The sequence below is a fragment of the Ptychodera flava genome, chromosome 2 (assembly GCF_041260155.1).
Source record: "Ptychodera flava strain L36383 chromosome 2, AS_Pfla_20210202, whole genome shotgun sequence".
NCBI classification, from domain to species: Eukaryota; Metazoa; Hemichordata; class Enteropneusta; family Ptychoderidae; genus Ptychodera; species Ptychodera flava.
The window spans coordinates 45,593,181-45,614,149 of record NC_091929.1 but is presented as its reverse complement, the minus strand read 5'-3'; the positions used below and the strand labels follow the sequence as shown (position 1 = coordinate 45,614,149).

The 20,969-nt window shown below is 37.7% G+C and overlaps 2 protein-coding genes across 2 annotated transcripts; both read right to left on the bottom strand.

Annotated features, from left to right (window-relative positions):
- Positions 1 to 1,643: 1,643 nt before the first annotated feature.
- Positions 1,644 to 12,112, bottom strand: LOC139122145 (uncharacterized). Its single transcript, XM_070687568.1, has 6 exons — positions 11,979 to 12,112; positions 11,619 to 11,685; positions 10,548 to 10,733; positions 2,762 to 2,845; positions 2,518 to 2,658; positions 1,644 to 2,200 (listed from the first exon to the last, which is right to left on the bottom strand). Exons 1-6 carry the CDS (start codon positions 12,042 to 12,044, stop codon positions 2,181 to 2,183), a joined length of 564 nt encoding a protein of 187 aa, XP_070543669.1. The 5' UTR covers positions 12,045 to 12,112; the 3' UTR covers positions 1,644 to 2,180.
- Positions 12,113 to 14,547: 2,435 nt separating this feature from the next.
- On the bottom strand, positions 14,548 to 18,439 carry LOC139122140 (uncharacterized). The gene is made up of 6 exons (XM_070687557.1): positions 18,320 to 18,439; positions 17,961 to 18,027; positions 17,235 to 17,420; positions 16,019 to 16,102; positions 15,771 to 15,911; positions 14,548 to 15,111 (listed from the first exon to the last, which is right to left on the bottom strand). Exons 1-6 carry the CDS (start codon positions 18,383 to 18,385, stop codon positions 15,089 to 15,091), a joined length of 567 nt encoding a protein of 188 aa, XP_070543658.1. The 5' UTR covers positions 18,386 to 18,439; the 3' UTR covers positions 14,548 to 15,088.
- Between the last annotated feature and the right edge of the window lie 2,530 nt (positions 18,440 to 20,969).

Here is a 20,969-nt window from a genome sequence, read left to right as displayed (position 1 = left end):
GTCCCCAAATGAGCTCATTCACTTTAATGCATTACTATGATATATGATCTATGAAACATGTGATATACACTAATGTACACTGTTCGACTAATTGTTTTTCCAAGGTCAAACACATGTCACTTTTCATTTAATTAGGGTGTATTTTCAGACTGAGCGTGATCTTGTCCAATATTGATGTGTTATAAACACCCATTATTGTGAAGTGAAATGAGAGAGAGAGAGAGAGAGAGGAGAGAGAGAGAGATCTCACATTCATAGCTTGCATTTTAAGTTCAAGCCTTTAAGTTTTCCTTGATGAGGTTTCCAAGGCTCTCTTACAATTAGACCATGAGTTTGTGTCACACACGTGAGCCCAAATGCGAAGCGACTGGTACAAACCGAGATGTCCCGTGACGCATATTGGATTAAACTATGAGGAACACTTCAAGATTCTTTACGTTTCAACCTGTACACTCATCAATAATCGGAGAAGGAGCCATAGTATTAGTGAAGTATACTGTCGTGTCGCTTCCATAGTGTTTTATGTACTCTTCAATTATTTTACTTTCGGGGAATTTTGATAATAGCTAGCACTCAAGCTCGTAAAATAGTAGGCACAAAGAGATGTTTGCATTGACCGGTGGATTACACGACGGATATGTGCGGATAAATTGATTGAAGGATGGATGGTGTTGATAGATTAAAAGACTGATGATCTGATGAATGGATAAATGGATGGATTGATGAACACTTAATAACGGCATCAATCACTAAATCGGTGTTCCATGTGAAAATCATTGTAGTTTGAAAATTGTCAAAACACCTTTATCGGACATCTCCCATGATTTGGTTGTAATTATTTTATATAAGGTTCTTTCATTACCTTTATATGGTGTCGTTAAAATATTCTCCTCAAATATTGTATATCAAAAGTCTTTGAAATTTGCTGTATTGGACTCTGTGGACATATAAAACTAGCAATTCGGTAGTTAAGGAACGTTTTGCAAATACGATTGCCGATAAACGGACATGTGGTGTGAAAGTTTGAGGGATGTGATCATTCGAAGTTTTACTTTTGCTGAAACTCATAGGGACATTTGGTAACTTTTGTATTGTTGTTGTTTTTGCTGACACCGGTTGTACACTATGAGCTTGAAAATTCGTGGAAAGTTTAAAGGCTTCTCTCATTAATATTTGTTCAGATTATGACAAAACAGAGACACCTTGAGCATTCCGTCTTTAATTATTTTGGATTAATAATGACAATAGCATATGGCAAAGTTAAGATGTCCTCTTAAAATTAATGGTTGAGTATGATGAAGATCTGATGAGATTGAAGTAGAATGTCATTAATGACGTTGGTCAAATGTAAAGGCTGAGTATTAAAACATATGAGATCTGACCTAGCCAATATGTACATAAAGCATATGTCTGTCCATTTATGACTACGCTGCCGAGAATAGAATACACTTTGAAGTCCAAAGTTTTTTTCTATAAAACCCAGTCACGCTCATACGATCGATATATCATCGTCTCACTATTGTTTGTCCAAAAAAGGGAAGTAAACGTTCGGTTGAAGAACACAGATCTGCATTGTGGATCTTGTTTTACAGGTAGTGCCAGAAGCTTGGTAGCGGGGCCCAATGACATCACTCAAATCATAATCGCTTATGGAAGATGACTTTATTGCTATAAACTTCAAAGTAAATGGTGTGCACCAACGAAAGTGTTAACGAGACGAAAACCTTGGGACATTTATTAAAACTCCATAAGCTGTATCTTTTGCCTTTTTTCAGAACTTTTGTTTTGTGGTTTCCGTACACTTTCTGCATTGAATCTTCAAAATGTAATTTAATGCCAAGTATTTAGCATATCAACACAACCTATATGAGTATAATCTCAATTGTTCTTGTTGAAAATTGTGTTCAAGTCCGGACTAGAATTCATTTGTAAACAATAAACAATGATCACTACACACATACAAGCTGTGTTGACAAAAAGAATACTCGAAATTTCAGCATGACAAACGGATTAGGGTAAAGAAAATAGCACAAGCATTTGAAGATCGCTGCTCTTATATCATGAAAGTCTTTCCAATTTCAGAAACATTCGGTGCAGGACAGCATATACATCGGATGATGATGACCAGATTGACTGAGGAAATGTGGAATGGTAGCTGAACTCCAAATTTCCTTTACCTTTCAGTAAAACGGACCACCCTCTGCAAAACAAACAATAATGAAACATTTATACATGAACCATGTCATGCTGTATGATCACAGGATGACCCAAGTAATTCATAACATTAATGTTCTATATTTCCCTTCACAGAATATTATAAAATAGGCTTTTCTCTAGTTGTTCATTGTTTATGTGGCATATTGAATTTGTGTCGTTAAATTCGTACCGATGGAAACAATTCCTACATAATTAGCTGTATTTAAAGGCTACATACATAAATAAGAAATAAACCAAGATCTTGTTTGAAGAGGCTACCCCTTCAATACACAATATAATTTGTCCTCGAAAGCTTCTCACCTGGGGTCAAAAACAGTTTCATGGCAAATACGGTTTCCTGTAATCCACATACGCAGTCGTCCCCGTCATCATTGCAGGCGTCATCGAAGCCAACACATCCCCCTTTCACTTCATCGCAAACAATGCGACCATCACCGCACACTGAAATGCCAAGTGGAAAGGTTCAAGTATATTGGGGACAGGAGTACATAGTACAATCAAAATTTCCAGCAGCGTATGACTTAAAGCTAACTTTTCTACTTACCATCAAATTCATTAGTGAACAATATTGAAGTGGCAACGTACTTTTGGTACAGGGTGGCTCCGGTCACGTTAAAATCAATAACGCCTGTAAAATAAATAAAGTTAGGGTGTCTGGAAATCATTATAAATCCTATTACACACTATTAGGTATTATGAAAATAGGAATGATTTGATACAATTATCAGATAGTTGATTTCATGCGCAATGTTTTTGATCGTAGTACGTAGCTTGTAAATATTTCGAAAAAGTTTTTATACACAAATCTGGAATAATGTATACACGAGATGGATTGGAATCAACACAAATAAATTCAAAAATATCATTATTAGGTGAGTTAACTAAAATTAACAAGACCTTCTACTTAAGAGAGATTACGAATATTATATCTAGAGGGGTGACAATAAGAATACGGTGGTTTCAATCGTTACGTGCAGAGAAAACGAACAAAAGGGTGAACTCAGCAGTTAACGTTTAAACAAAATTTATTACGAAAATAAAACTAATTGCTAAGTTAGGGATAGAGTACAAGCTTTAAAGTGTACAGACTACTTATCTCAGCTGGGACGGCAAGCTCCAGTCTCAGAGTTGTAACAGTCAGTCGGATGAATGAACAGTCCTTTGGCTTGCAGGCTTGAAGCTGCACAAAGTCCACAGTATAAATCCAGCGTTGACAGTGAAGGTCTTGAAAAGTCTTGAGAATGACTACTGCTGGAGTTTAGTAACACACAGTGACACGATCCCAAAAGTCTGACTGGAAGCTGAGCACGTCCCTTTTATAAAGGCATATAAGAACAATCTAGAACTTTTATTGACATGCTAATTACTGTTCTAAAATTATCTCTCTTACACAACTAATCAACTTTCCAGAACATTCCAAACATGACTAATTGAATTCAAGGTTGTGAGGTCATTAAGGGCAGTGACCTTGAGAATGTTCTAGACTAATTGAACTCAGGTCATGATGAGTGTGGGGTAAATGACCTACATAACACACCCCTCTTCAAAAAAGAAAATTTTTCAAAGAAAAATCTTTCTTTTACAAATGTAATCTTGAAAAGGATTTAAGTACTCAAAATTTTTTTTTAAAGTAAAATTTCTTGAAAGTGAACAACAATAAAATTTCTTGAAAGTGAACAACAATAAACTCTAAATACGAGAGAGACAGTCTGCAATTAATTGTCTCTGCCTTTGATATGTCTAATTCAAGATTAAACTCCTGTAACATTAAACTCCATCTTAGCAATCTCTGATTTTTGCCTTTAAATTTCTGCAGAAAAACAAGAGGGTTGTGATCAATGTAAACCACTATTGGCTGATTTGAAGAAGTAACATAAACTTCAAAATGCTGTAAAGCTAATATCAAAGATAAACACTCTTTTTCAATTGTAGAGTAGTTTCTCTGGGATTTGTTAAATTTGCGTGAAAAATAGCAAACAGGATGATCTACACCATGACTATCCTCTTGCAATAAAACAGCACCAGCAGCCGTATCACTAGCATCCACAGCTAATTTGAATGGCAAAGTGAAATCTGGTGCAGACAACACTGGAGCACTTTGCAGTATGGCTTTAAGTGTATCAAATGCCTGTTGGCATTGCTCTGACCCAAACAAACTTTACTTTCTTTTTAAGTAAGTTAGTCAAAGGCTCAGTAATTGTGGAGAAATTTGGACAGAATTTTCTGTAGTAACCAGCCATACCGAGAAAGCGCATCAGTTGTCGTTTGCAGTTTGGTATGGGAAAACTTGAAATGGCACTGATTTTGGCATCAACAGGTTTTACCTCACCCTGTCCTACAGTATGTCCGAGGAAAGTCACCCTCGCCCAGCCAAACTCAGATTTGGCAAGGTTGACAGTCAACATTGCTTGCTCAGTCTCTCAAAGAACTTCCGCATGAGCTTGATGTGTTCCTCCCAGGTGTCACTATACAGGACGACGTCGTCAACGTAAGCTGCACATCCGTCTAGCCCGGATATGACGTCGTTGATCATCCGTTGGAACGTTGCCGGAGAGTTCTTCATTCCGAATGGCATCACCTTGTACTGGAACAATCCGTCTGGTGTAACAAAGGCGGATATTTCACGAGCACGATCCGTCAGAGGGACTTGCCAAAATCCCTTCAGTAGGTCAAATTTCGTCACATACTTGGCTTTTCCCACTCGGTCGATGCAGTCATCAATCCTCGGGATTGGGAAAGTGTCTGTCTTTGTTAAAGTGTTGACCTTCCTAAAGTCCGTGCACATACGATAACTGTGATCTGATTTGGGAACAAGTATGCACGGCGAACTCCAGTTACTTTTACTGGGTTCAATAAAGTCATTGTCCAGCAGGTATTTGACTTCTTCCTGGAGATATTTCGCTTTTGTTGGATTCAGTCTGTATGGATGTTGTTTTACAGGCTTACTGTCCCCAACATCAACGTCGTGATAGATGACGTTTGTCCTCGTTGGAACATCTTGAAACAGGTGTTTATATTCGTGGAGCAGTTCTTTCACCTGTTGTTGTTGTTCTGGCTGGAGGTGTGCCAACTTTGTAGACTCCAGCTTCTCCAGGATTTCTGAGTTCTGAAGCTTGACCGAGCCCAGCTTTGAGTTTAGAGTATTTTCACTCAAGTCAGTTTCAGTATCACTATCTTCATAATGGTTTGAACTGACTGCACTGACAGGCTGAGTTATAGTAGGATTATCCCTATCCAAATATGGCTTAAGCATATTTATGTGACATAGCTGTTTTTGTTTTCGCCTGTCAGGTGTTATTTGATGTAATTTAAATCACTCAATTTCTTATCAATTAGGTATGGCCCAAGTAACGAGCATGGAGTGGTTTGCCAGGAATTGGAAGTAGAACAAGAACTTTTTGACCTGGTTTAAACTTCCGTTTTGAGGTGCTTTTTCATATTTGGTTTTCATTGACTGCTGAGATGACTCAAGATTTTCTCTGGCTAATTCACATGCTTTAGAGAGTTTTGTACGAAAATCTGACACATATTGCAAAATATTCAGACAATCATCATCGTCTGATAGGAATTTCTCTTTAACGAGCTTAAGTGGGCCACGGACTGTATGTCCAAATACAAGCTCAAATGGGCTAAAACCAAGAGACTCCTGAATTGACTCTCTAACAGCAAAGAGCAAAAAATGAATTCCTTCATCCCACTGTTTCTCTGTGTCAAAACAGTAAGTCCTAATCATGTTTTTCAAAGTTTGATGAAATCGCTCAAGAGCACCCTGACTTTCTGGATGATAGGCGGATGACCTGTACTGTTTAATGCCTAGCTGATCCATTACTTGTTGAAAAATACCAGACATAAAGTTGGAGCCTTGATCGGATTGGACACATTTAGGGAGGCCAAATAAAGTGAAAAATTTGACTAAAGCTCTCACTATAGTCTTTGTCTTTATGTTTCTCAGTGGTATGGCTTCTGGGAACCGAGTTGATGTACACATAATTGTCAACATGTACTCATTTCCTGATCTTGTTTTTGGTAGGGGCCCAACACAGTCTATTAGAATCCTACTAAATGGTTCTTGAAATGCAGGAATTGGCTGTAAAGGGGCCTTTGGAATGGTTTGATTTGGCTTTCCTACCATTTGACATGTGTGACAAGTTTTACAGAAATGTGCTACATCCTGCCTGAGATTAGGCCAATAAAAGTGACTGAGAATTTTATGATAAGTTTTCCTGACTCCTAAGTGACCAGCCCAGGGGGTTTCATGGGCCAGGCGCAATATTTCAGCACGGTAGGGCTTTGGAACCACAATTTGATGTTTTATAGCCCAATCGTCATCAACCAAAACATCTGGAGGTCTCCATTTACGCATGAGAATACCAGATTTTGTATAATAGGAAACAGAGCTATCTGAAGTTTTATCTTCATCATCTACCCTGTCAAACAAAGACAAAATATCTGGGTCTTTGTGTTGTTCTGCAATGAGATTTGATCTAGAAAATGTCTGACTTTGGTCAGCAGAAGTTTTACTGGAAGTTTCAAATCCACGAGGGATAACGAAATGATCCGTGTCAAACACCTGACTGAGAAAGGTGTCATTTAAGTCAACATCTGTGACATTATTTTGAGAGTATCTTGATTCTCAGAAGTTTTCTTTGACATGGCTCGAGTAATGGCACATGAAGGAAATAAATCGGGTATCTCTTGTTCAATTGGCTCTGGATCCTGATCTAAACTAGGATTATCAGTCACAAGTGGATTAGTAATGACCTTGTCCCCAGCAAGGTCATTTCCAAGAAGAAGGTGAATTCCTTCAAAAGGCAAAAAAGGCCTAATACCTAAAGTCACAGGTCCAGAAACAAAGTCCGAAGACAAATAGACATTATGGAGAGGAACAGGAATGTAGTCATTACAATCTACCCCCTTAATAAGAACTTTAGAACTGAAAATGACTTTTCAGAAAACGGCAGGGTATCTGCCAACAAAAGAGACTTGGATGCCCCGGTATCTCTTAAAATTTTGACAGGGGTAGCGGAAGAGAAATCACCAGAAAGTGATATAAAACCATCATGAATAAATGGTTCGAAAATACCCATAATGCTATCTTGAGAAGAATTGACCTTGACCTCATTAATTGGGGATGAGAGGGGTTTAACCTCAGAAAATGTGTTACACACATTATTAGACTCTAATTGAGTTGATGAAGAAATAAAGCCGGTGGGCTTAGATCCACTTTGACCACTTTGACCTTCACGTTTTCTTTTCAATTTGAAACACTCTGACATTAAATGGCCGTCTTTCTTACAATAATTACAAGAAAGTGTACCGAACTGTTTGTCAGAAGGAGATTGAGACTTGGGATCTGATGATGTGGGAGTGTTACTTGAACTGTGTGAACTGCTGTCATTTGATTTCCTACTCTCCTTTGAGAAATTCTTGGATGGAAAGGAGGAGTTAAATTTACCTGCATTGTTTCTGTATGAAAAGGACTGGGATGGTTTGCTGAGAAATGAAGATTTGTGGGTCAATGAATACTCATCGGCCAAACGTGCAGCAACCTCTAATGTATCTGCCTTTTGTTCATTGATAAACGTCTTGATATCACTCCGGATGCACCTTTTAAATTCCTCAATCAAAACAAGCTGTCGTAATTTGTCATAATTCTGACTGACCTTTTCAGAAGAGCACCAACGATCAAACAGTTGTTCTTTTGTTCGAGCAAATTCAACATAGGTTTGATCTTTCACCTTCTCACAATCCCTAAATTTCTGACGGTAAGCTTCAGGCACCAACTCATAGCCCTTGAGAATTAATTCCTTCACAGAATCATAATTGAAGCCTGCTCTACTGACAACTGAATGTAAATTTCTCTGGCTTTACCCACCAAAGCACTCTGCAAAAGCATAGACCAGGACTCCTTAGGCCAATTCAGACTCTGAGCAATTTTCTCAAAATGAAGGAAATATTTATCAACATCCTTTTCTTGGAAAGGGGGAACTAACCTGAAATGCTTAGTGATGTCAAACTTGTCTGAAGGGAAGAATTTTCCTGACTGTCCAAGCTCTAAACGTTTTATTTCTACCTGTAATCGCTGTTCTTCTAATCGCAATTCTTTTTCTCTCTGTCTTTCTTCCATTTCTAATCTTTCCTGCCTATCTTTCTCTCTCTGTCTTTCTTCCATTTCTAATTGCATTTGTATTTTTTCTTTTTCTAATGCCTGTCTCTCTTTTTCCATTTGTAATTCTAGTTTCTTGATCTCCAAATTTGTCTGCATTTCTAATTCTAATTTTCTGAGTTCAGAGGTAGACTCGGGCTCATAATCTTTCAGGGTGGATTCCTCAAATTGGCCTAAATCAACTAGATGTTTGGCAATACGGTACTGTATTTCCCTCTTGCGCATAGATCTTTTGACTTCTACTTTGAGGAAATTGGCCAGTGCAATGAGGTCGTCTTTTCTGAGGGAATCAAATGTGTCCTGATCAAGGTCATCCATTTCCTCTGGTTTAAATTCCGCCATGATTAAATTTCGCTGAGTTCACAGTATACAGTAGTTTTGAAAAGGCTGTCAAAATGTTGTCAAACGGCTCAAAATATTCGTCTCCCGGACGAGCCCCCAATTTTGTTACGTGCAGAGAAAACGAACAAAAGGGTGAACTCAGCAGTTAACGTTTAAACAAAATTTATTACGAAAATAAACTAATTGCTAAGTTAGGGATAGAGTACAAGCTTTAAAAGTGTACAGACTACTTATCTCAGCTGGGACGGCAAAGCTCCAGTCTCAGAGTTGTAACAGTCAGTCGGATGAATGAACAGTCCTTTGGCTGCAGGCTTGAAGCTGCACAAAGTCCACAGTATAAATCCAGCGTTGACAGTGAAGGTCTTGAAAAGTCTTGAGAATGACTACTGCTGGAGTTTAGTAACACACAAGTGACACGATCCCAAAAGTCTGACTGGAAGCTGAGCACGTCCCTTTTATAAAGGCATATAAGAACAATCTAGAACTTTTATTGACATGCTAATTACTGTTCTAAAATTATCTCTCTTACACAACTAATCAACTTTCCAGAACATTCCAAACATGACTAATTGAATTCAAGGTTGTGAGGTCATTAAGGCAGTGACCTTGAGAATGTTCTAGACTAATTGAACTCAGGTCATGATGAGTGTGGGGTAAATGACCTACATAACACAATCGGGTTCGAATTCACGTACGGTACCCAGTCAACTAGCGAAGAAGCCACGCTCGGCCAAATCCCCAATCTCAAAAAAGATTGGTATAATAGCCGAGCTAAGTCGTTACAATTTTTCTGACTGCGACCCTTCCAAACGCTATAGAGTTTGAGAAGCACTCACGCTCGCATTCTCACTATCATACACAGCACCCAAACTTTATCGAAGCGAAGCAATGAATACAACGCTTAAACTGGGCGAAAGACAGCCTCTGGGACAATTCTGTCCACAAGCAGAGCTATCAACCCAGAGTAGAAAATACGGTGGTTTCAATCGGGTTCGAACTCACAACGTGCGATACCCAGTCACTTAATCGAGTTCGAACTCACAACGTGAGGTACCCAGTCACCTTTGTAAAAAAAAGTGATCACAGCATGAAAGTTCCTGGGGTGCTTTTGTAAATAATTTACATTAAAACACCCATTGCCACACGAACTTTACATTTCAAATTTAGCTTTGCGGAAAGAGTCATAAGTAATGAAAGCATTGTTATTTTGTACATCTCTGTTTCTAAAATGCTCGCCACACATATTATTTCTGGTTAAACTCGTCAGTGTAAGTTTACTTATTAAATAAAAAAGATATTGACTGATTATTGTGGTGATAACAAGGCGGAGTCACTACCTTTTCAAAGTTGATTTTTAGGGAAAAATACATTTGCAGTTTTTACTAAAAATCAATCGCGGTGATATGGTATTTGTTTTATATTTTCAAAGTCAACATCTGTCAAACGATCTTTTGAGATAATATTACAGGAAAATGACGATATGTCGATTTTAGTTTCTGGCATTTCTTTTCCAATCTTATGGACGGTGCAAATTCTATACTATCAATGGGTAGATCCCTTCTCTTTCTTTCAAGACATTTAATTTGGTTTACCGATAACATTTTGGCTGTATTTACCTAACCAAATGAGGACGAAGTAGACACTTTGGCATCTTTTTCACGTCTATTTCTATATAAGACAAAAACTAAGACCAAATTAGTATCATTACTTTTTCTGGTACTCTTCATAAGGTGTACTTTTCAGACTTTAATTTTCCTCAACTTCGTGAAACTTAAAACAAATTGATTCGACTACGTATAATACGACTCAGTCGTTAACTTACCAGTCTTCAGTATTTTCAGCGTGGCGTTAACAGACTTGCATATCGAGGCAGAAATCTCAGAATCTTGGTTGGGACATTTTGAGCAAAACACCTCCGAGCAAGCTTGAAAGCTCATACATCCTGCGGCAACTTCACAAGCTTCATCGGTTGGTGGTTCGCAAAAGAAGTGGCCAGATGTTGAACATTCTAGATACATAACAGCAACGATGCCTTTCTCAGTAACACATAACAGAACATCCACAATCAGATTAGCCGCTTCGCATTTAAGGTAGAATGCACCTCGGGCACAGACATTTGGACTCTCAAACTTTTACCATTCTCTTCTGATATACCACTTGTGAGGGTTCATTTTAAAGCTCTTGGCTTAGTTTCTCGAAATTCGAATTTTTTTATTTTTCTCCATAGAGTAAACAAAGGGATGGCGGTCATTTTGAATTTCTAATATCGGTAAATCTTGGGTAATTTATTTCTCTAGTACCAAAATTTGCAAGGTGACTCCCTGTTTTTATTCTTGATTTTGAAAGAGAATGATTGAAAGATTCCTTGGGGAAAGTTAGAGCAAAAGTTTAAGTCTTTCACTTTCGAGGTGCATACTACCTTAAGGAAGTCTGCGCCTCGAAAATGCAAGACACACTTTTGATCAAACTTTCCGCAAGCAAGCAGTCAACCATTCTCTTTCAAAATAAATACAAAGGTTGCGTTTCCTAGTGTTAATTTTGGTACTGCGAAGACAAATCACCAAATTTTACTGATATGTGAAATCTAAAGTGGTTGATTTTCACAAAACTAAGCTTGTGAAAACTTTCGATACTCCACCAGCTTCAGACTAATTCCCACAAGACTAGTGGTAAACCAAAAAAAAATCGTAAAATTTTGAGAGTTCGAATATCTGTCACCTTGGTGCATTCAACGTTAAGTTCATTTTTCTACCACCATAACATGAAGCGCTGGCCCATGACATCGAATGTCGACTGTGAAAAGTTCAACCATCTGATGAAATCGTGAATTCATAGCCATGTGTGTTACATTGCAATCTACATAGTTGAGTGCGTGACAAATTTATACACTTACGTTCACCTTCTGGTTGGAACTTCTGCACAATATCTGCAAGTTGTTTTACGTCGACATCGATCATTCCCTTGGAAAAAGCACAAATAGTTCTTGAATTATTCTGGTCTCTAACAATCATTTGGCAAATGGTAAGTATTGAGGAGAGTTATCGAGTCGCTGACAAACGAATGTCAACATTCTAATGACTTTTATCATATATATCAAAAGATTAGCATGACAAAATCACCAAAATGTTGCCTTTATTTTGACATATATCTCAGGCATTTTGTCTATCTGTTACATGGTTCGAAATTTGCCAAACAAACATGCCACTATTAGCATTATATCATCAGCAAAATATAATCTAAAACAAACACTCACCGCTTTGGTACCAAGAACTGCTGCGGCGAAGGAGATGAAGGCTACTGTTAGGCGAAGCATTCTCATACGCTATACCAACTACCACCTGTCCTGGTTGGTCCTATGGATTCTACTGGTAAAATATCATATAATACTTGGTCCAGGTTGGACTGTGAATAATTATTATAAACTCTGATGCAATAATTCGATGGCAATTTTAGTATAATGTTCACGAGTGACTGGAAATTTGTTGGTTATATATTTCATCCGAAATTTAATAGACGAAATTTGAGCCTGCAAGACTATTGAGTTGCAATGATTAATACAATTTTGTAAGTACACATCACTATCCAGGATGTGGAGCTAATAGAATATTTAATATGAAACTCAATGAAGAGCAAAGAAAATAAACAAATAAATACAAGCAATTAAACGAGCAATGATAACATAAAAAAAACCCATTTAAATAGCCAACAAGTCAAGTGATTGAAACTTACCAACCAATACACACCATGTCGAAAAACAAGGTGAAGGCTATTAACTGGATAAAAGAACTGCATCAATAAACAAGGTAAACAAAACTACTCAAAGATTGGGCGAGGGGTCTCCGCCACGTTTGGGGTGCAAACATGGGTTTGCAGACCTTTGGAGAGCCCAAAGTGAAAGTGGTTCTGCTTGGCCGGTGGTGTCCACCTACTTAAATGGGATAAATGTAACGACCGGCCCAAGAGGGAAACAATTGAGCAGACTGGACGGAGAGACCCCCATGAAAGTGTTTGGAGGAATACGCGTTTTAAAAGAAAGTATGAATAATGGTGACGCTCACAGGCTGAGTTGACTCGCTCAGCTGGAGAAGATGGGAACTGGTAGCGCACAATAGTCAAATTTCACTGGATCGGGCTGGAGATGATAAGATGGGAACTCATGGCCTGAGTGACGGCAGCACGGCTCAGGTGGAGTTATGATCTGAGTTGACACGTGTCCCTGTATGGCCCCAGCATGGAATGCTGTGAAATGGTGGTGTGTAAAAGTGACATGAGTGTCTGTTTGGTCCGAAAAAGTAATGACAATAATACCCATACATAACACTACGTCGAAATTCGCAATGCGTAATTAATTGTCTAACTGGCTTGGCCGGAATAAATGGGTGGTGACTATCATTGCCAGAGTTGACTCGCTCGGATGAAGAATAAATGGGAATACACGGTCCGAGTGACGGCAGCAGAGCTTGGATGGAGTCATGATCTGGGGTTACAGGTGTCCCTGGAATTCTCAGCATGGAATGGTGCGAAATCGGGTGTATCGAGCAGTGCCAATGTGAAATGGTGGTGAATTTGAATGTTTGGGCTCCTGGTTGGGTAGCATACAGCAGCAATGCACTGCCCTGCTGGAATTGGTGATCTGGGCTTACTGGTACCCTGTATGGACCCAGCACGGAATGTACCCAAATGGTTGTGTAAGGTGGGTGACCTCGGCCTAGGTGGCATGCAGCAGTGCATGACCTGGTTGGAGTTTGTGAACTGGGGTGACAGGTATCCCTGTACAGACCAAACGTTGAACGGTGCAAACTGGTGGACAAAAAGTCCGAAAGCATGGCCAAGAATGAATTAACCTGGAGACTAGGAGCCTGAAATAAAGGCTTGGTGACGCCAAGTGTCGTGTGCAATAGAAGGAAGATTAAATAGATTATGCATACCAAGATATCTACGTCAGCATGTGTAAGTGGCTTAAACAGCTGTATTTTGCGGGGGGCTAGCTCTGTGGACTTACAAACTATATATGTGTTATCACACAAATTTCTCTTTAGTTGAAGGTACACAATTTTTTAATTTGTATACCTTCGACTAAAGAGAGATTTGTGTGATTTGTACACCTTCGACTTCAAAGATATGTCAAAACCATAAGGGCGTCTTCCATTTAGATCAATGATAGACAGAATGGTTATCATATATGAAAATGTAAAGACAAGTACAGAACACCAGATGATATCCAAATTGTTTTATTTTTTATTTTCATCGATTTACTAGACTATTCCGTTTGTGCAGCCAAGGTGTTGCATTAGACCATTTTGTTATACTTCTTATTTTTCCCTCGAACTATAAAAAATCCTATGGTATGATCCAGCTTTAATGTCTTCAGTGTGACATTATAAGTATTCCGTCTCCATAATAACAGTATGTATTCTGATTATTCGCAAATTGGTTACAAATGCATAAGTGCTAACCGTCTGATAATGAATAGTCAATGTTTGTCTAATGTCAGTTTAACAACTATATGTATGTGACAGTTTAACATTTTCTACTAAACTAATTTTTCACTGCAAAAGAAAATACTGCTAATGTCAACGATAAAATTTTGTATTTCATCTGAAATTATATATTGATATAGGTAATAAAACTTTTCAGCCGCAAATCAAATCTCATCAAGTAAGTTTGTTTTGTGACATTCATTGCACATGAAATTGCAATACTCATGTCTTATATATCACATATATTGACATTGACTAGGGTTTTCAACAATGGTAAAAATACTAAAAGATATGGCCTGTAATTTCAATACCGTTACAGGTTAAAAAACACGGCACAATATTATCTGTATCATAGAAACAACTTTTAATAGAGCTAAAATTGTGCGTTGTTAACAGTGGCATGCAAAAATCCTTACCAATAACCATAAAATAGAACTTTATATAAAAGCAAATCTTTGCTGAACCCAGAAATATTCACAAAATTTGGGGAATAAATATTTGAAGAATACATACGCACTATATAAAACTGATTAACTCAGATAATTTAAATTTTAAAACGCTATCTGTACTTGAACGGAAAGGTAAATTTAAGAAAAGCTATGTTCATGAAATGTTCATAAACAAGCGAACTAGAAATAGAAATAGCCTACATGGTAAAAGCGCTAATCTTATACAATGCCAAAAGTGACTGTCAGGTAAGTGTTCGAAAGAAATATTTCTTTGAAATGCTACTTTCCACGATATTACGACATTGGATCCTCATTCGTACGCTTCAAAACATTTGCCAGGACAGCATATCTATACTTGTATCGGACGATTATGACTGTACAAGATAGATTCTGAAAATGTGGAATGGCTGCCGTGCGAGCCAAGTTCCATTGGGCTACATTATGTAAGGCACGCCATCTGTAAGAAAACAGTCATGAAACACATATATATATATATATATATATATATATTATATATTATATATATATATATATATATATATATATATATACAAAGTACTTCAAGAATAAAGTAATGATATCCGTTAATAAAGTTTCATGCATCCTGCGATCTTCAGACAGAAAAAAGTGTCTAAGGCTCTGTCTGATATCATTACTTTGTACTTGAAGTAATTTGTGTTATTGCTTGTTACGCTCTGCTTTAGCGTCGAGCATATACATTATACGTTATATATATATATACGTTATACGTTATATATATATATATATATATATATATATATATATATATATATATATATATATATATATATATATATATATATATGAACCATATGTTGGTGTATTATGACAGGATATTGTTATTAATTCATAACATCAGTGCACATTTCCTTTATTTCCTTTCAGTAAATATTGTAACATAGGGTGTTTTCCGGCTGTTCATTGTCTCAGGAAAATTGAATATGTCATTGAATTCGTATCGATGGAAAAAATCCTACATAATTAGTAACATGTAAACGTTACATACATCAATTAGAAATAACTAAATCGAGATCTTACTTTGAAAACGCTACCCCTTCAATACACAATATCAATGTGTCCTCGAAAGCTTCTCACCTTGGGTCAAGGTCCTTGTCATGACATTGATGGTGTTCTGTAATCCACATACGCAGTCCTTCCCGTCATCATTGCAGGCGTCATCGAAGTCAACGCATCCCCCTTTCACTTCATCGCAAACGATGCGACCATCACCGCACACTGAAATGCAGAGTGGAAAGGTTCAAATATATATGTAGGGTACAGGAAAAAACAGCGCACTAAAAACGTCTTCCAGATTTTGACTTAAAACTAACATTTCTACTTACCGTCAAATTCATCATAGACCAATTTTAAAGTGGCGATGTACTTCTGCGTCAGGGTGGCTCCCTCAACGTTAAAGTCAATAACGCCTAAAAGATAGCGAAAGATAAGATACAAATAAACCACTGTAAATCCTCTTTGTTATTATAAGGTATTACGAATGGAGAAATAATAAGATACAATCATCTGATAGTTGATTTCATACACAATGTTTTTCATCCGAATGCAGAGATATGGAAATCTTTCAAATGTGTTTTATACGTGAATTTTGAACAACACACAAACGAGACGGGAACTGACTGGATACAAGTGAATGCACAACTATCATTTCTACCTTTACAAGGTGGACTACCTAATATTAGAAAGTATTGTTATATTTCTTAGAAATTCTGAATGTTTTATCTAGAGAGGTGACGATAAGAAAATCGACCACAAAGTGAAAGTTGCCGAAGTACTTTTTTGAGATAATTTACATTGAATCGCCCCTCACCACACGAACTTGAACGTTTACAATTTGCTTTGTGGAAAATTTAACGCTTTCACACAGAAAGAGCCATTAGTTACGAATATAGCTGTTGCATATTGAATCTTCGTTTCGAAAATGCTTTGCACATGTACTTTTCCGGATAAAAACCAACAGTGAAAGATTACTTATCCAATAACGAAGATATTGACTGATTCTTGTGTACAAAAAAGTAAAAAATCGCGGAGTGATCACTTTTCTAACAGTGATTTTTTCTAAGGAGCAACAGATGTGTCGTTCTAATTAAAATCATGCGAGGTGACAGTGACTTTTGTTAAATTTTTAAAGACAATATCTTTCACCGGATCTTTTGTGAATATTGCAGGAAAATGAAAATATACCAACTGTATTTTCTACATACAATCGTAAAGATTGTGAAAATTGTCAGTACTCTCTATGGGTACGTAGACTCCCACAGAATATTCTCCCTTCAATATGTTAGTGTTTTCTTTTATTTACAGATAACATTATGCCTTCGCTTGTATTACTAAACTTTATGAGCATGACGTAGACAGTCTTGCATCTTTCTGAACTCTATTTTATATTAGGCCAAACTTTATATCAGGCCAAAAAACACCGAATTTGCATTTTTTTCTGAACCTCTTCATAAGAAGCACTTTGAGAACTAAATATTCAGCCACTTGTTGACACTTAAAAGCACAGTGGCTCCCCTATATACAAGTTTGTCGTTATCTTACCAGTCTTCAGTATTTTCTGTACGGCGTCAACGTACTTGCATATTCTGGCAGCGACGCCAGGATCCTTGTGGGGACATTTTGAGCAAACCACCTCCGAGCAAGCTTGAAGGTTCTTACATCCTGCGGCAACTTCACAATCTTCATCGGTTGGTGGATCACAAAAGAAATGGCCTGGTGTTGAACATTCTGGATACATAATAGTCACGATAACTTTCTCAATAACACATAATAAATAGATCATCGACAATCGCGTAAGTAGTTTGCCCCTCGAAAGTGTGAGACGTAAACGTTTGCTCAAAAATTAATTCCTAAAGCAAACTTTTAACCAATCTCAAAACTGAGAATAAAAATCGGGGTTTATCTAGCAATTTTTGATACTTGAGAGACAATTCCCCAATATTTCGTGATATATGAAATTCAAAATGGCTGTTGTATCTCTATAAACTAAGCTGGTGAAGGGGGCATTTACGACGTCAGCTTCAAAATGAGTTCCTACAATCGGTAGGCCAAAAGAATATTGTCAAATTTGGGAATCTGAATATCTGTCCCTGAGGCGCTTTCTACTTTAAATTAAATTAATTTTGATATTCCCAAAACAAAAAGGGCTGATCCTTGATTTCGAAAGTCTGATGTTCGAAATTCAACCACTTGAGAAAATAGTGAAATCTCAAATTTTTGTACAATTCGATTTCAACCGTTCAATGCGTGAAAAATTGATGTACTTACGTTCCTCTGGTTCTTGTAACTTCTGCACAATACTTGCAAGCCCTTTTTCATCGACGGTGATGATTCCCTTGGTTAAGCAAAAAATTCGTGAATTTTTCTGGTATCCCCAATCATTTAGCAATTGATAAGTAATTGAGGAGTAATGAGTCACTGACAAACAAACGTCAACTTGCTAATGACTATTATCGTATTTATTATAGTCAGAAGTTCAACCTGACCAAATTACCGAAATTTTGCCTTGATTTTGACGTATATTTCAGGCATTTGTCCATCTTCTGTGTGGTTTGAAATTTGTCAAAAAAACATGCCACTTTCAGCAACATATCAACAACAAACGACAACCTCAAACTAACACTCACAGCGTTGGTACCGACAACTGTTGCGGCAAAGGAGATGAAAGTTACCGTCAGGTGAAGCATTCTCATTGAGTATACCCTCTGCCACTGCCGCTGTACATGTGTGGCCTATGGATTCCACTGCATATAATACTTGGTCCAGGGTTGAGTGTGTATGATTATTATCTACTCTGATACAGTAATTCGATTACAAATTGCACGAGTGACGGGAAATTTGTAGATTACATTTCGCCCGAAATGTAATACACGAAATTGGAGCCTGTGAAACTGAGCCTCACTAATCACACGATTAAAACAATGTCAAAACCACATAGGCGTCTACCGTTTATATGAATGTATATCAATCTTCCACTCTGAGCTTATATATCCCAGATATTTCGAAGTGACTAAGAGCTTCTTCTTCATGGATCCACTACAGTTACTAATCTCGAACTGCCACTGTCAAGTTCAGAACTCAGAAAGAATGAAGAAGAAGGGCTGAGTCACTTCGAAATATCTGGGATACATAAACTTAGAGTGGAAGATTGATATACACTAGTAAATTATTCACGATTGAGTTTATATGAGTTGTAGACCGGATTTTTATCAAATATGAAAGAGTAAAACATATACAGAAGAACAGACACTTCACATTGTTTTATTTTAATTTTCATTGATTGGATTCACCATTCCGTTTGAACACGCAAAGATGTCAAAACAGACCCTTTTGTCGTATTGCTTCTTATTTTTCCAGACTTTTTTCACGTGGTATGCTAATTCCTTCAGTGTGCCATTTTAAGTGTTCCATCTCTATGTCAACAATATGTGGTCATTCTCGTAGGTTTGACCGCATCTCGACCAAAATTGACTCGGCCAAGACCACCACCTACTGAGATAAACTCCGCCAAATATCTCGTTCCATCTTTCATAGCTAAAGAGGGCCAACTTGGCCCAATTCCAATTTTAGATTACAACGGCAGAGTAAGACATAAATGTTAGCCGAGTTACTGGTGAGCATGCACATGACAACTTAGTTTAACATTTGGGGAGAATCCGTGTTGCATGACGTTGCGTCGGTTTATTTAACGAGACCAAAGATTTGGTTAGCTGGTTGGAAAGTTCATGACCTCTTGTCCTATTACACCTAGATTCACGTACCCATGTAAACCTATGGGAAAAGGCGCTCTTACAGGTGTGTAATAAGTTGCCGTATCACGCCCAGGCACACTTTGCCCAAATAAGGTAGTGTGCGCGCTTTTTCGAACTTTTTCGTTGTCGTTGCTACGCGCGTTGCTATCCACGTACATTCCATTCGAAAGCACGTCAGCGCGAGATTCGAACCCGTTTCTATGCGCTTCGCTCGTAGTTTTGAAGCAAATTGTAGACAGTTCGAATCTTATTCCGATCAAAATTGGTTTAAAACAAGTGCTTGATAGTCTCCTCTCAATGTTTTGCTGAGAAAGTGTATTTTAACGAGCAGGATCAACTACTCATCTGTGCTCATTCTGTAGTGACATTGGCGTTCGCATAGAACAAGCTCGTGACGCGTTCCACAACAGAACAAATGACAACATCGTACATAATATTATATAGGGCTCAGCCCTTGGTGTCGCGCCAGGGGTTATTAAAGATTGGCAATGTTATTTGTATTGATTCATGATAAACTGTAATTGTTACTTCATAAACGTTTATATGACAACTACCGGTATGCCCAGTTTCCCTCTGATGAAAGCAGTTCACGTACGGTACACGACGTCAAACCCTGCAGCAGGGCAGGTATAGATTTTCTGTAGCGTGTAAAAATTTTGGACAAAAATTGGCAATTTTTACAATGATAACAGCCTATTGCGATAAACAAGGGACGTATTATGCAATCATTATCATTGCAGTGGTAACCGCACTGCCCACCTTCCACTTGCAAGCTGAAAACTATAGCGTTCCGTCTAAAAACTGGCAATTTTTGAATCTAATTATTGACACAGGGGGCGCTCTTCTATAATTAAATCCCAGCATTCTTTGCGTATGCCCCCGTTCATATGCACGACAGTTTTCTCCCTTTATCTATATTAACGATATTTTGTATCAGCGACAAGGTGCATAATAACATTTACTGGCTAATAAAAGAGGTATATTTTATAAAAGGCATGTTATATAATGGTAATTTGTTTCGTTTTTGTTTATTTACGAGTACTCAAAAAAAAAACATGGCGGCGCCCATGAAAGAAGGGTACACTTCCGGTTACTCGCATAGTATATTATGAATAAGCGCATGCGTAGTCAGTAAGCCGCTGGCGCGACTAATATAGGGCTCAGCCCTTGGTGTCGCGCCAGGGGTTAAGATTGGCAATGTTATTTGTATTGATTCATGATGAACTGTAATTGTTACTTCATAAACGTTTATATGACAACTATGCCCAGTTTCCCTCTGATGAAAGCAGTTCACGTACGTACACGACGTCAAACCCTGCAGCAGGGCAGGTATAGATTTTCTGTAGCGTGTAAAAATTTTGGACAAAAATTGGCAATTTTTACAATGATAACAGCCTATGGCGTTAAACAAGGGACGTATTATGCAATAATTATCATTGCAATGGTAACTGCACTGCCCACCTTCCACTTGCAAGCTAAAAACTATAGCGTTCCGTCTAAATACTTGCAATTTTTGAATCTAATT

Bases quoted from the DNA above. Each gene is read 5' to 3' on its own strand.
- LOC139122145 (XM_070687568.1), bottom strand. From the start codon at position 12,044: ATGAGAATGCTTCGCCTAACAGTAGCCTTCATCTCCTTCGCCGCAGCA. The intron at 11,686-11,978 runs GTGAGTGTTTGT...GCTTTTTCCAAG, and splicing joins CAGTTCTTGGTACCAAAGCG to GGAATGATCGATGTCGACGT. The intron at 2,201-2,517 runs GTGAGAAGCTTT...TTTGTTTTGCAG, and splicing joins GAAACTGTTTTTGACCCCAG to AGGGTGGTCCGTTTTACTGA.
- LOC139122140 (XM_070687557.1), bottom strand. From the start codon at position 18,385: ATGAGAATGCTTCACCTGACGGTAACTTTCATCTCCTTTGCCGCAACA. The intron at 17,421-17,960 runs GTAAGTACATCA...TTATGTATCCAG, and splicing joins GTTACAAGAACCAGAGGAAC to AATGTTCAACACCAGGCCAT. The intron at 16,103-17,234 runs GTAAGATAACGA...GCTATCTTTTAG, and splicing joins ACAGAAAATACTGAAGACTG to GCGTTATTGACTTTAACGTT.